The sequence below is a fragment of the Durio zibethinus genome, chromosome 24, assembly GCF_047325235.1.
Source record: "Durio zibethinus cultivar Kanyao isolate XHJ-2024 chromosome 24, ASM4732523v1, whole genome shotgun sequence".
NCBI classification, from domain to species: Eukaryota; Viridiplantae; Streptophyta; class Magnoliopsida; order Malvales; family Malvaceae; genus Durio; species Durio zibethinus.
Window position 1 is genome coordinate 2009814 of NC_143185.1, and position 14724 is coordinate 2024537.

The 14724-nt window shown below is 29.0% G+C and overlaps 2 protein-coding genes across 2 annotated transcripts; both read right to left on the reverse strand.

Annotated features, from left to right (window-relative positions):
* Window positions 1-7843: 7843 nt before the first annotated feature.
* LOC111315931 (bidirectional sugar transporter SWEET4-like) lies at window positions 7844-10809 on the reverse strand. Its single transcript, XM_022917953.2, has 6 exons — window positions 10662-10809; window positions 9941-9977; window positions 9056-9272; window positions 8585-8746; window positions 8257-8376; window positions 7844-8108 (listed from the first exon to the last, which is right to left on the reverse strand). Exons 1-6 carry the CDS (start codon window positions 10702-10704, stop codon window positions 7983-7985), a joined length of 705 nt encoding a protein of 234 aa, XP_022773688.2. The 5' UTR covers window positions 10705-10809; the 3' UTR covers window positions 7844-7982.
* A 794-nt stretch (window positions 10810-11603) lies between these two features.
* LOC111315933 (bidirectional sugar transporter SWEET4-like) lies at window positions 11604-14724 on the reverse strand. Its single transcript, XM_022917954.2, has 6 exons — window positions 14490-14724; window positions 13780-13816; window positions 12879-13095; window positions 12384-12545; window positions 12041-12160; window positions 11604-11946 (listed from the first exon to the last, which is right to left on the reverse strand). Exons 1-6 carry the CDS (start codon window positions 14530-14532, stop codon window positions 11785-11787), a joined length of 741 nt encoding a protein of 246 aa, XP_022773689.1. The 5' UTR covers window positions 14533-14724; the 3' UTR covers window positions 11604-11784.

Here is a 14724-nt window from a genome sequence, read left to right on the forward strand (position 1 = left end):
AATAATAATAAGTAAAATAAAAAATTTTTGGTTGAAAATATTTGATAATTATCCAATGATGATATTCTTAGAAATTTTAAATAGTAAATTCCTAAGAAATCTCTAGGTGCCCAAATGGTGAAAAAGTTAGAAATAAAAAATTAAAAAAGAATTTCTATATAAGCTCAAATGGTGAAAAATTTAGAATTAAAAAGAGAAGATATTTTTAATTTGGCCTAAATAGTGAAATAATTAGATATATTTCAATAAAAAATGATTAAACCTTTTTCCAACAACAAAGCCTCTTCAAGAAAACAAACGAAATTTTTAAATACTTTTGAGATAAATAAGTATTTTTAAAAGTTCTGTCAGATTGATGAAGAATCTTAAGAATTATTTTCAATATTCAACATAAAAATTTAAGACCATTAAAATCAAGACCTTATGATAAATTTAAAATTAATTGGTATCATTTTAGAGTGGGCATTATGGGCGTTATAACCTTCTCCACATGTAACCGAACTCTCGAATCTTATTTTGATTAGTAAACCTGAACTTATTCTTTTAGGAACATTTAATCAAGCTTAGAAGCTCCTTAAAAGGATAGATTCATTAAGTGGCCAATCACATCTAATAAAAAAGATTGGTGGCAACTCTATTTGTTACGTCTAGCTATAGGTTTTTAGACTTATATTTTATGATAGTTTGGTGACTCCGCTGGGGATAAGCTAGAGAGTCGGGCCATAACATTTTAAATATATTATATCCTTTAATCTAATGGTTTGAAATTGTAATTATTTGTTTACTAACGTTTTTCCTTTTTTGTTTCTCATATGATTTATAGGGTTGACAATTATATGTTTCTTCACACACACTATCATATGCATTTACATTACATGAGCTCTATACCCGAGCTTCGTCCCTCTTAAAAAGAAGTAAAGTACTTATGTTCTCGTGAGATGATAATCTTTGCAATGGCTAGCAAAATACTCTCACTCAAATTAAATCTTTTTTATTGGTAGCTTATGATGGGTAAAGATTGGAATGCCTTACTAATCTGTGATAGATAATGATGTAAGAAACAATTTGAGAACTTTTAGTGGTCAAGGTTACTTAACCCTGTATATAATTTACACTTAAAAGGTCAGCCTTAAGATAGAGCTATTCTTACCCAATGATAGATGTATCCCAAAATTAAAGCACAAGAAAGAATAACTTGTGTGATATATTGATTATCTAACCATTTTATTTGTTTAGCTTTATGCATTTGCATGATTTCAATATCATTCTATGCATCATTTTCATGCTCATGTTTTGACATTATCATTTGCATCATTCTCATATAGGGAATATTTACCACATATCAATCATTGATAAACCAGATCTCATATCTATATCCATGAAAAGTCAAATGCAATCAAAGTCTACATCAATTCGTTATGAATCTGCTTTTCAATTAAAAATCAAGTCAAAAAAAGTTAAAAAAATAAGGTAATTGCTTGCCTGAGGGTTTTATCTTGTCATTGCCTGTGAGAGTTCATCTCGATCTCTAACAAAATGATCTGATTGACCTAAGTAATATTTGGGGATGCATGAGTAGAACAAGGCAAGAGGTATTTGAAAGCATATATGGAGACATAGCTTCACTGCTTCAAGTGAATGTGGATAATAATATGATTAGAGCTATCTTACAATTTTGAGATCCTTCTTATAAGTGTTTCATCTTCAATGAAACAGATATGATACTCACAATTAAAAAATATAAGGTTCAACTCCCCTTAGATTCGCCAAACCCAGATAAGATTTATTTGTGAAATAAGATGGGTTATTATAAGAAGCTTGTGCAAATGGTTGAACTTAGCTTACCTCAAGTTGATGCATTACCCAATATTAGTAGCGATTTATTGCCCAATCATAATATCAATGCTTTGAGTGAAGATCAAGAATAAGTTTGATCCATAAAGGCTTGGTGAGTTTCGATGAATTAGGGGGCTGGATGTCAATAAAAGCCCTTCACCTAATCACACAGGGGCATAATTTTGAAAAAGATGTTAAGGCTAACTGAAAGTTGCTTGTCATTTTGATATTTCTTCCAAAGTAATGTTAGGATTTCTTTTATGCAATAAGATTTCATTTATTATCATTTTAATAAAAGACAAGTTGATGCCTTTTATTACCTTTTCTCTTTCATCCAAGCCATTATTTCATGCATTGTTATTTCTTATATCTTTTTATTTTCATTCTTAAATTTTAAATGATAAATGTTTAGATAATGATAACAATAATTTTGAAATTTAATTTTAAAAACTCATTCACATTGATAAGGTTCAATTTGTGGAGACTATTTGAACAAAAGAAGCAAGCTACTAGCAGATGTGAAATAGATATGTCTTAAAGATATACAATTTTTTATAAAGATCCATAAGCTTATTTTTGTTCAATAGATGATTTTCAAGGAAAGCATTTACATTCGAGATGAAAAATGGTTGTATTTTTTTTATCATTTGTAAAACTATTCATTGCTACCCCTTTTGAGTCTATTATGATTTTATTTCTAAAAAACCCTAACCAAGGATCACTTTTCATATGGAGGGCAAATTTTAAAAGAACATGCTTGAAAAAAGAAAGAGGCAAAAGATCGTAAAAGGCCTAAAAAATGGAGTAAAAAAAAGAATACCACAAATGAGTTAGGGTAAAATAATAAGACTTCTTTTGTAAAGAATAAGATGAATGAAAAAGGAAAAAGTAGTGAAATGATATACAATAGGATAAATGTCAATCTGCATCAAATGATGAGAAATTATCCTTTGGTTTTAAACACATGTTTTGAGCTTATTTTATTCATTTTTTTCATGAACCTTCACCATAGCCTACATTACAGCCTTTAATTGTTAAGCTATAATGATCATATGTTAGGCTAAGGTATACTTGTGATGGAATAATAGAATTATGCTATGTTGTTTTAGAGATTGATGTGGGAGAGATATAAATAATGGGTGAAAAAATAAAAAAATAAGAAAAAAATGGAAAAAACAAAAAAATAAGAAAAAAGAAAAAAAATAGAAAAAATGTAAAAGAAGAGCAAAGAAAAACTCAAATTGAAAACCCAAAAGGGTAATTTGTGTAGAAAAATCTCTAAACTAAAAGTTGAATAGACAGTTCAAATATATGAAGGATCAAAGATATTTGAAGATCTCTCACAGCTTGAGCAAAGTTTAATGCATTCAAAATGATTTCGAAAGTCAATGGAATGAGTTTTTGAGAAAGAATTCTAAATTAATGTTAAGAATTGTCCAAGTATTCATTGTTTGGACATTATTACACCATTCAATACCATCTCTAATGACATACTTTAAATTTGTTCCTTTGCCCATTTGTTTTTGTACCAAACTCACTCCTCATTGATTATCTTTCCCTTAATTCACCTTATGCTCTTTTGTTCTTGTATCCCCAAAATGAATAAAAAAAATATTATTGCATTATATTTGTCATGATTTGAAATGATAATGAATGAATGATAATATTCATAAAAGATTCCTATATTCCTTTAAAAAGAAATCTGGGATGACAGGGAGCAAAAAAAATAAATAAAAAGATGGTAGAAACCTAAAAAGATGATTTAAAAAGACACATAGTGTGATCAAGTGATGAATATGGTAATAGATTAGTCGACATAACTTGTGGGTTATGATCAAATGATGGAAATAATGTGGATCAATAGATGAAATTTGTTCTAAAATTGCTAGTGGTGTGAAGGCTATGAGTTATGATCAAATGATGGAAATAATATGGATCAATAAACAAAATTTATTTTGAAATAGCTAGTGTTGAGAAACTTGTAAGTTGTGATCAAGTAATGAAAATAATGTGGATTAGTTGACAGAGCTTGTTATAATGGTTAGTGTTGAGAAGCTAAAAAAGAGAAAAATGTGAAATGTTGGGGACTTGAGAACCATGTTACCACATTTAATTAGAATTTCATGACGTTGACATACGCATTACATGCATTACGTTTGCATTGTTGTTTGAAGAATATTTAACACTTTGGTTTGGCTATGCATTTGTATAAGGCAATGAACATTTGAATCATGATTTATAGTATAACATCTATGGTATTGTGAGAATCTAGACTGTTACATTTGCATCATTATCATGACAAAGTTTTGACTTTGATAAAAGATTGAGAATTTTCATAACAAAAAATTTTAAACTTTAGAAGAAAGCTTGACATTTGCATAACATGCATTACATTTCTGAATATTTAGTGCATAGCGTACATTGCATTTAAAAATGTCCAGTGCATGAAGTAGGGATATTTCAAGATTTTCCATGAAAAAAATAAATATGAAAACTTTTCAATGAAAGAATTTCAACTTCTCATCGAAAAAGAATACCTTTGAGGTAAGATTTTGATCCTTAAAAAATGATATTTCTCAATATTATGAACAATCTATAAAACTTCTGGGCATAATCTCTTAAAATTTTTTTAGACATAAGCTATGACTCCTCTAGACATGATTATTGAGGAGCTTTATTTATTTTTCAAAGTCATTAGCCTCTTTTTAGAAGAGTTTTATTTAGTTTTCAAAAGTCGTTGAGTTTCTGCTTAAAGAAGCTTCATTTATTTTTCAAAATTATTGAGTTTCTGTTTAGAAGAGCCTTGTTTGTTTTTTTCAAAGTCATTGAGCCTCTATTTAGAAGAACCTTATTTACTTTTCAAAGTTGTTGAGTTTTTGATTAAAAGAGCTTTATTTATTTTTCAAAGTTGTTGAACATCTATTTAGAGGAGCCTTGTTTGTTTTTTTCAAAGTCATTGAGCCTCTATTTAAAGAAGCTTTTTTTATTTTTCAAGGTTGTTAAACCTTTGATTAGAGGAGCTTTATTTATTTTTCAAAAGTTATTAAGTCTCTGTTTAGAGGAACTTTATTTTTTTTTTCAAAGTTGTTAAGCCTCTGTTTAGAGGAGTTTTATTTATTTTTTTAAAATCGTTGAGCCTCTACTTAAAGGAGCTTTAGTTACTTTTTAAAGACTTTGAGTCTCTGTTTAGAGGAGCCTTATTTATTTTTTGAAGTTGTTGAGCCTCTACTTAGAGGAGTTTTAGTTACTTTTCAAAAGTCGTTAAGTCTCTATTTAGAATAACTTTATTTATTTTTCAAAGTCGTTAAACCTCTATTTAGAGAAGCTTTATTTAATTTTTCAAAAGTTGTTGAGTATCTATTTAAAGGAGCCTTATTTAATTTTTAAAGTCATTGAGCCTCTGCTTAGAAGAGCCTTATTTATGAGCCTTTATTTAGAAGAATTTATATGTTATTCAAAAAGACTAAGTACGTTTAAAAACCAAAAAAAGAAGGAAAAATAGGTATTGATTCCTAATTAGGTTGTGTATATCTTTGTATAATTTCTATTTTAAAAAAAATGTGTAAAGAGGGGCAGCTGTAGACATTTCAATCTGTCTGAGATTTTACTTGAGTTTAATTTTGTTAATAAAAATAAAAAAATAAAAAGTAAAAAAAATGAAAATATGATAGATTGAGTTTGTGTGAAATTGTATGTGTGGACTGAAAAGTTTAAGTTGAATTAATATTTGAAGTTTGGATTTAAAGGAAATTAAAACTCCTTTCTTGTTTAGGGTTCTTATGCTCAAAACACTATAAATATATGCCCACACAGATTAGAAAAAAGACACAAAAAACATAAATGAGAGAGAGACATACAGAAAGGCAAACAAATATATATGACAAAAGGTAAAGAGATTATCGAAAAAAAATTTAAAAGATTTTTTTGAAAAATCTAAAAAATTTTCAAATTGTGGTAAAATTTTTCAGATTTCAATGAAGATTTCAACAAAGATTTGAAGTTTTTGGCCAAAATTTTAGTTTTCAGTGAAGTTTTCAACAACTTTCCTAGATTTTGACGATGAATTCTAAAAAGTGGCATCGACATTCATCAGTCTTAAAGAGAGAAAGAGAAAAAAAAAAGAAAAAAGAGAAGAGGAAGAAAGGAAATTTGAAAAAAAAATTCAGCCTTTTATTTTATAAGCACAAAATGGCATTGTTATGAATATTAAAAAGGGCCCAAGATCTGTGCATTTTACCGTTGAGCCAACCTAACCCGAACATTAACTTGCGTTTGACCCGCGTCCAGCCTTTGTCTCAAGCGAAGCCAAGCCGTCATCCCAATTTTTTCCTGTTTTTCTTCTTACAGCCGAGCCAAGCTTGTCAGCCGATGAACCTAGCCACTTCCTATTTTGGTATTTTTATTTTATTTTATTTGTTTGATTATTTTCAAAGTATTTTTGCATGATCAAATTTTAAGAAAAATAAAAAAATAAAAAAAATCTTTTTTTGAGAATAAATAATAATTATCTAATGATGAAATTTTTAGAAATTTCAAATGATAAATTTTTATAAAATTCATAAGTGAGAATTTTTTTTTAAAATTTGTCCCAAATGGTGGAATAATTTAATAAAGTTTCAATAATCATAATTAATATTTATTTTCAATTTAAAAAATAAAAATAAAAATGAGAAATTTTAATAAAATTTTGGGTTAAAAATATTTGCCAATTATCCAAAGATAAGAATTTTAGAAATTTCAAATAGTAAATTTTTAAAAAATCTTTAGGTGAAAAATTTCTTTAAGTTTGTCTCAAATGGTAGAAAAATTTAAATGAAATTTCAAGAAAATAGTTATCATATAATTTCTTCCAAAAAAATTCCTAAATAGACCCGAATGATGAAAAATTTAGAAATCAAAGTGAAAATTCTAAATTGACCTAAATGATGAAAAATTTGGAAATAAAAATAAATAAAAATAAATTCCAAGGATAAAATTCTTATTAATCACAAATTGTTGATTATCTAAAAAAATTTTAGGTGAAAAGATATTTTTAATTTGGCTCAAATAGTGAAATAATTAGATATATTTTTAATAAAAAACTAAAAAATAAAAAAATGACTAAACTTTTTTCGATGACAGAGACTTTTAAAAAAAAATAAATTGGATTCTTGAATACTCAAAAAATATTTTTAAGAATTTTATCAGACAGATGGAGAATTTTAAGAATTATTTTTAATATTTAAATATTAAAATTTAAGACATCTAGAATTAAGACTTTAGAATAATTTAAAATAAATGGTACCATCCTTTGGATGGGCATATGAGGGAGCTATAACATTTTCTATATGTAACTAGGCTCCCAAATCTTATTTTGATTAGTAAATCAGAACCTATTCTTTTAGGCCCTTAGTCAAGCTTAGGAGTTCCTTAAAATGATAGATTTATTAGATGACTAATCACACCTAATTAAAAAAAGTTAGTGGCTACTTCTTAAATTAAATTTAGCTATAAATTTATAAATTTATATATTATGACAATAACCTTATGAAAGGTAATGAATTAATTGTAAATTTTACTCAAACTTTCGATGAACTATCTTTCTTTTATTTTGTTTATTAATTGCAAGTAGTTATTAATTATTATTATTATTATTACTATTACTTTTAATAAAAGTAAAATTAAATTTTGTTTGTGTTCAAGTGGAGCATGAATAACTTGACGGGGGAATTTAAATCAATGTTCGATAGAAAGAACAAATTATGATATGTTAAGAAGAAACAAAGTTATTTAGAATATAAAAATTGCTTTTATTTATATTTACAAATAAGATTTTATTATTTTTTAAAATAATTTATTTTTATTACAATTATATTTCCATTCTTTCTAACATTTATAAAGATGTCATATATATATTTTACTTTTTTCCTTTTTAATAGGGGCAAACTATAAAAGAATTAAAATTTTCCAACGAAATTATAACAAAATCTATGAGATATAGGATCTTAGTAAAAGTAGCTGCCCCTACTGCCCCAATCGTAGATCCGTCCCTGACAACACATTCATATAATTCTTTCAAGAAAAATTACTTAGAATATGACTTTTATTGCTTTAGTCATCAATATTGATCAAACTGTTGGTCTAGCTGGTCCATTCCTACCGGAGAGTTACAGTTCAGAAGGCTTAACATCATCATCATCATCGTCGTCGTCTTTTTTCGAGGTAGAGCTGAAGTAGCAAGCATAGAGAATCAACTGTATTGCTCCAGATAGTGCCCCCAATCCATTTCCAATCTACAACATCAAGCAAAGGTGTGTGTATATATATATATATATATATATATATATATATATATATATATATATATATATATATATATATATAGTAAGTTCCAATTCAATTCAAGTTTTGAAGAAAGTGTTAATGTATGATAATTTTTACCAAGATATAGAGATCAAATCGAATGAGGGCATAAGTCACCCAAATAATTCCATTAAGAAAGTTGGCCAATGAGAGGTTAAATGGCATGTATTTCACACTCTTTGTTTTGATCACCTTCCTCTGTAAATTGAAAAATAGAAGAGAAAGATAAATCAATTAACAATATTGGAAAAAGAGATTAGTTAATTAATTGAATTTTTTTATCATTATTTTTTTAATTAAATTAAAAGTGTAATGATAAAATTAAAATTACCCAGAGTAATAATTTTACATCTTGTCTTGTTAATTGAGACATACAAAAAAAAAAAACAAAAAAGATATGGCTTACCATGATGGTAAGAGGTGAAGCATACATTAGCACCCCAAATATGACACAAAGGATTCCAACAATGGCAGATCTTTGGGCATGAGTTTTGCGCAACAGCATTGTGCATGAGGCCACAACCCCCAAAAGCATAATCTCTATGCATAGCCACCCAATAACCTTTAGCTGCAATTAAATTCATAAATAAATAAAAAAAACATTAATACATAGTTTTATTTGATAAATACCATAAAAAATTTTGGAATAATCTATTTTTTTACGAAAGAAGCAGCACACTCTCTAAAAATGAGAAGAAGTTAAAAAATGCTGAAATTTGAATCTCTCATAAATGTATAAATTAATTAAATTTTAAATTCAATTTTTAGACTATTCGATATAATGTGAGATTTATTTATTTATTTATTTGAGTGATCGTACAATTAATCAATTGCGGAACACCTCGACATTTTCTTAGAATTGGATGTGATTACTTACTCGGCCACTCCTCTTAGCGTAAATGAAGAAGAAGGAGAGGTAAATGAGCTCCATTGCAAGTCCAATGCTATTAATGGCGACAACAAGGGTGCTATCAGGATGAACAATTGGTAAACCATAGAAAACCCACAACATACAGTTCATTACAGTTGCTATGTAAGGATCTGGTTTGAATTCCTCCGCTGCTTTTTTCTTGTACATGTTCACAATTGTTGGTCTGTAATAACAAAAGATTTCAATTTTTTATTTACATATTTCATGCCAAAGAAAAAGGCAATTCTAGATTTTCTCTTTATTGTTCTGTTAGGAAAAAGATTGCAATATGGAGATAGAAGAAAATTGTAAGCATCAAGATTTAAATTATAAATCTACTAGATATTAACTCTAAAAAATAATAATATGAATCAATTAAATTCAGCTCTCAGTTTTTTTTATTATTTTGCTTACTGTATAGGCCGTGTCAATTTTTTTTTCTTTTTGCCACGCTGGGTTTTGGGTATGGAAAAATGGTCAAATCCATTGGGGCTAGGCCTGGAATAGATTGAGGAAACATTGGATAAGAAGGTAGGGTCGGGCAATAATCCTGTCCAACCATACGGCAAAATGACATGTGACTGAAAATGATTTGAGAGAGAAAGAGTCTAGAACTGGGACCTGAAGAACTAACAGGAGAAAGACCTGGAACAAGCCTTTACTAGACTATGACATACCAAAAGATTGGCCTTATCTGATCTGTGGGTTCATAGGGCACAAAAATATGCTTGCTTTCGGCATGTTCAGAAGGAGCAAGATTTCAACTTCCTCAAATACATTTGAAATACACGAAAAGAGTTTGAGAGAGAGAGAGAGAGAGAGAGAGAGAGAGAGAGAGAGAGAGAATTTTACATTGGTGATGCAAATAGGAAGAAAGAGATGACATTTCCTGCAAAATCAAAACATGACTATTAGGATAGTATAATGTTGCATATGCTATGAGAAATTCATGTCCTAGAATAAAAAAACTTCATTTGTCTGCATACAGGAATGTTTTTGGATATTACAGAAATCTCTTCTTAGGCACATATTGTCATACAATTCTTAGAGAAACAAGAATTTTCACCATGATCATTCTCAAGAATCTACCATATGAATCTACCCAAACTTGAAAACATGTCGAGAAATTGCCAATACACTAGAAGAGCAAGAAAAATATAGTAAATTTTTTGAACTCAAAACTTAGTTCAGTTGGTTCGATATTACAAAAATTTATTCTTGGCACATATTGTCATATAATTCCTAGAGAAACAAGAAGTGATCATAAGTAATATTTTCACATGATCATTCTCAAGAATCTGCCATATGAATCTACCCAAACTCAAAAACATGTCAAGAAATTGCCACTAGACTAGAAGAACAAAAACAGTATAGCAAAATTTTTGAACTTAGAGCGTAGCTCAGCTGATTCGTGGCATTCAGCAGGTTTAATGTACAATCCCAATTCCTGCAATCCCTTGCTTTATTCTTAACCTAGGACGTTTTTTTCTACCAAAAGCATTTATATGCAATGCACACATTGGGAAAGTCGTACAAACACTAAAAGAGGAGCTTAGGATTTCAAATAACTTACCAATGATCCCTACAATTGTCCTTGCAACCTCAGTACTAACCATCTTTTAAGCTTACTTAGAAAAAGGAGTAAGAGAGCAAGAAGAAAATGAAGAATCCAAAACAAGAATGCAGCCGTTGTTACTTGTCAAATACAAATATCGGACAGATATATATCAGCTGATGAATTTATATGTGAAATTACAATCCAAAAGAATTAAATGCAATGACTCAGAGTCTTTCCAAACTGAGAATTTAGTTTGTGGAAATTTTAGTACATGAATGTAGGGGAGTAGCTAGGAGGCAGGCATAGGCCATGGCTCCCCCTCTAAAAAAAAAAATTTAACACCTTTATATGTATAGTAATCTTTCCCATGAAATTTATTATTTGACTCTTTTTCCTCCATTGAATTTATTATTTGGCCCTTTTTTTTATACCTAATTTCGTCTTTGGTTGTTTGATTATTGATCACAAAAAAATGGATAGTGAATTTTTTAAAAAGAAACAACAATTCGCGAATCATAATTGTAAAATTTTAAATTATGGATGAAAAAAATTATGAATTAATAGTAAATTTTACTCAAACTTTTGATGAACTACCTTTTTTTATTTTGTTTATTAATTGTTAGTAGTTATTAATTATTATTGTTATTATTATTACTATTACTTTTAATAAAAGTAAAATTAAATTTTGTTTGTGTTCAAGTGGGGCATAAATGACTTCATAGGGGAAATTAAATCAATGTTGGATAGAAAGACTAAAGTGTATATGAACAAATTATGACATGTTAAGAACAAACAAAGTTATTTAGAATATAAAAATTGCTTTTATTTATATTTACAAATTAGATTTTATTATTTTTTAAAATAGTTTATTTTTATTACAATTATATTTTCATTCTTTCTAATATTTATAAAGATGTCATATATTTTTTATTTTTTTCTTTTTTAATAGGGGCAAACTATAAAAGAATTAAAATTTTCCAACGAAATTATAACAAAATCTATGAGATATAGGATCATAGCGAAAGTAGCTGCCCCTGTTGCCCCCATGGTAGATCCGTCCCTGACGACACATTCATATAATTCTTTTAAGAAAAATTACTTAGAATATGACTTTTATTGCTTTAGGCATCAATATTGATCAAACTGTTGGTCTAGCTGGTCCATTGCTACCGGAGAGTTGCAGTTCAGAAGGCTTAACATCATCGTCATCGTCGACGTCTTCTTTCGGGGTAGAGCTGAAGTAGCAAGCATAAAGAATCAACTGTATTGCTCCAGATAGTGCCCCCAATCCATTTCCAATCTACAACATCAAGCAAAGGTGTATATATATATATATAGTAAGTTTCAATTCAATTCATGTTTTGAAGAAAGTGTTAATGTATGATAATTTTTACCAAGATATAGAGATCAAATCGAATGAGAGCATAAGTCACCCAAATAATTCCATTAAGAAAGTTGGCCAATGAGAGGTTAAATGGCATGTATTTCACACTCTTTGTCTTGATCACCTTCCTCTGTAAATTGAAAAATAGAAGAGAAAGATAAATCAATTAACAATATTGGAAAGAGAGATAAGTTAATTAATTGAAATTTTTTTATCATTATTTTTTATATTTTTTAATTAAATTAAAAGTGTAATGATAAAATTAAAATTACCCAAAGTAATAATTTTACATCTTGTCTTGTTAATTGAGACACAGAAAAAAAAAAAAAAAAAGAAGGCAAGATATGGCTTACCATGATGGTAAGAGGTGAAGCATACATTAGCACCCCAAATATGACACAAAGGATTCCAACAATGGCAGATCTTTGGGCATGAGTTTTGCGCAATAGCAATGTGCATGAGGCCACAACCCCCAAAAACATAATCTCTATGCATAGCCACCCAATAACCTTTAGCTGCAATTACATTCATAAATAAATAAAAAAAAAAAACATTAATACATAGTTTTATTTGATAAATACCATAAAAAATTTTGGAATAATCTTTTTTTTTTTTTTTAAAGAAGCTGCATACTCTCTAAAAATGCGAAGTCAAAAAATGCTGAAATTTGAATCTCACATGAATATATAAATTAATTAAGTTCTAAATTCAATTTTCAGACTATCTTACTAGTCGAAATAAAGTGAAATTTATTTATTTATTTATTTATTTATTTATTTGAGTAATCATACAATTAATCAATTGTGGAACACCTTAACATTTTCTTAGAATTGGATGTGATTACTTACTCGGCCACTCCGCTTAGCATAAATGAAGAAGAAGGAGAGGTAAATGAGCTCCATTGCAAGTCCAATGCTATTAATGGTGACAACAAGGGTGCTATCAGGATGAACAATTGGTAAACCATAGAAAACCCACAACATGCAGTTCATTACAGTTGCTATGTAAGGATCTGGTTTGAATTCCTCCACTGCTTTTTCCTTGTAGATGTTCACAATTGTTGGTCTGTAATAACAGAAGATTTCAATTTTGTATTTACATATTTCATGCCCAAAAAAAAAATGCAATTCTAGATTTTCTCTTTATTGTTCTGTTAGGAAAAAGATTGCAATAGGGAGATAAGAAAAAATTATAAGTGCCGAGATTTAAACTATAAATCTACTGAATGTTAACTCTCAAGAGTAATATAACGAATCAATTGAATCGAATTCTCCTTTACTTTATTATTTTGCTTCCAATATGGGCCGTGTCAAATTTGTTTTTTCATTTTGCAATGTTGGGTTTTGGGTATGGGCAAATGGTCAAATCCATTGGGGCTAGGCCTGGAATAAATTGAGGACACATTGGATAAGAAGGTAGGGTCGAGCAATAATCCTGTCCAACCATATGGCAAAATGATACGACTGAAAAATGATCTGAAACAGAAAGAGTCTAGAACTGGGACCTGAAGAACTAACAGGAGAAAGACCCGGAACAGGCCTTTACTAGGAGGACTATGACTATGACATACCAAAAGATTGGCCTTGTCTGATCTGTGGGTTTATAGGGTACAAAAATATGCTTGCTTTCCACATGTTCAGGAGTTTCATGCAAATGAAATGGAATGTAGCAGGAGGAGCAAGATTTCAACTTCCTGAGATACATTTGAAATACCCAAAAAGAGTTTGAGAGAGACAGATAGAACTTTACATTGGTGATGCAAATAGGAAGAATGAGATGACATTTCCTGCAAAATAAAAAACATGACAATTAGGATAGCAGAATGTTGTATATAATTGATGTCTCTAGAATAAGAAACTTCATTTCTCTGCATACAGGAATGTTTTGGGGTATTACTGAAATCTCTTCTTGGCACATATTGTCAACAATTCTTGCAGAAACAAGAAGTGATCATAATATTTTCACCATGATCATTCTCAAGAATCTACCATATGAATCTACCCAACCTCGAAAACATGTCAAGAAATTGCTAATAGACTAGAAGAACAAAAACAGTATAGCAAATTTTAATCCAGAGCTTAGCTCAATTGATTTGATATTACAAAAATCTCTTCTTGGCACATATTCCTAGAGAAACAAGAAGTGATCATAAGTAATATTTTCACCATGATCATTCTCCAGAATCTACCATATGAATCTACCCAAACTCAAAAACATGTCAAGAAATTGCAACTAGACTAGAAGAACAACAACAGTATAGCAAATTTTTTGAACCCAGAGTTTAGCTCATGTGATTCATGGCATTCAGCAAGTCTAGTGTTGGAATCTCAACATCTACGACGTCTTCTCTAATCCTTAGACTACGACGTCTTTTTTACCAAAAAAATTTATATGAAACGCACACATCTAGAAAGTCGTACAAACACTATAAGAGGAGCTTAAGATTTCGAATAACTTACCAATGATCCCTACAATTGTCCTCGCAACCTCAGCACTAACCATCTTTGAAGCTTACTTAGAAAAAGCAGTAAGAGTGCAAGAAGAAAATAAAGAATCGAAAGGCAGCAGTGTTACCTGTAAAATACAAATATCAAACAGATACATATCAGCTGATGAATTATATGTGATATTACAATCCAAAGAACTGAATGCAATGACTCAGAATCTTTCCAAACTGACAATTTAGTTTATGGA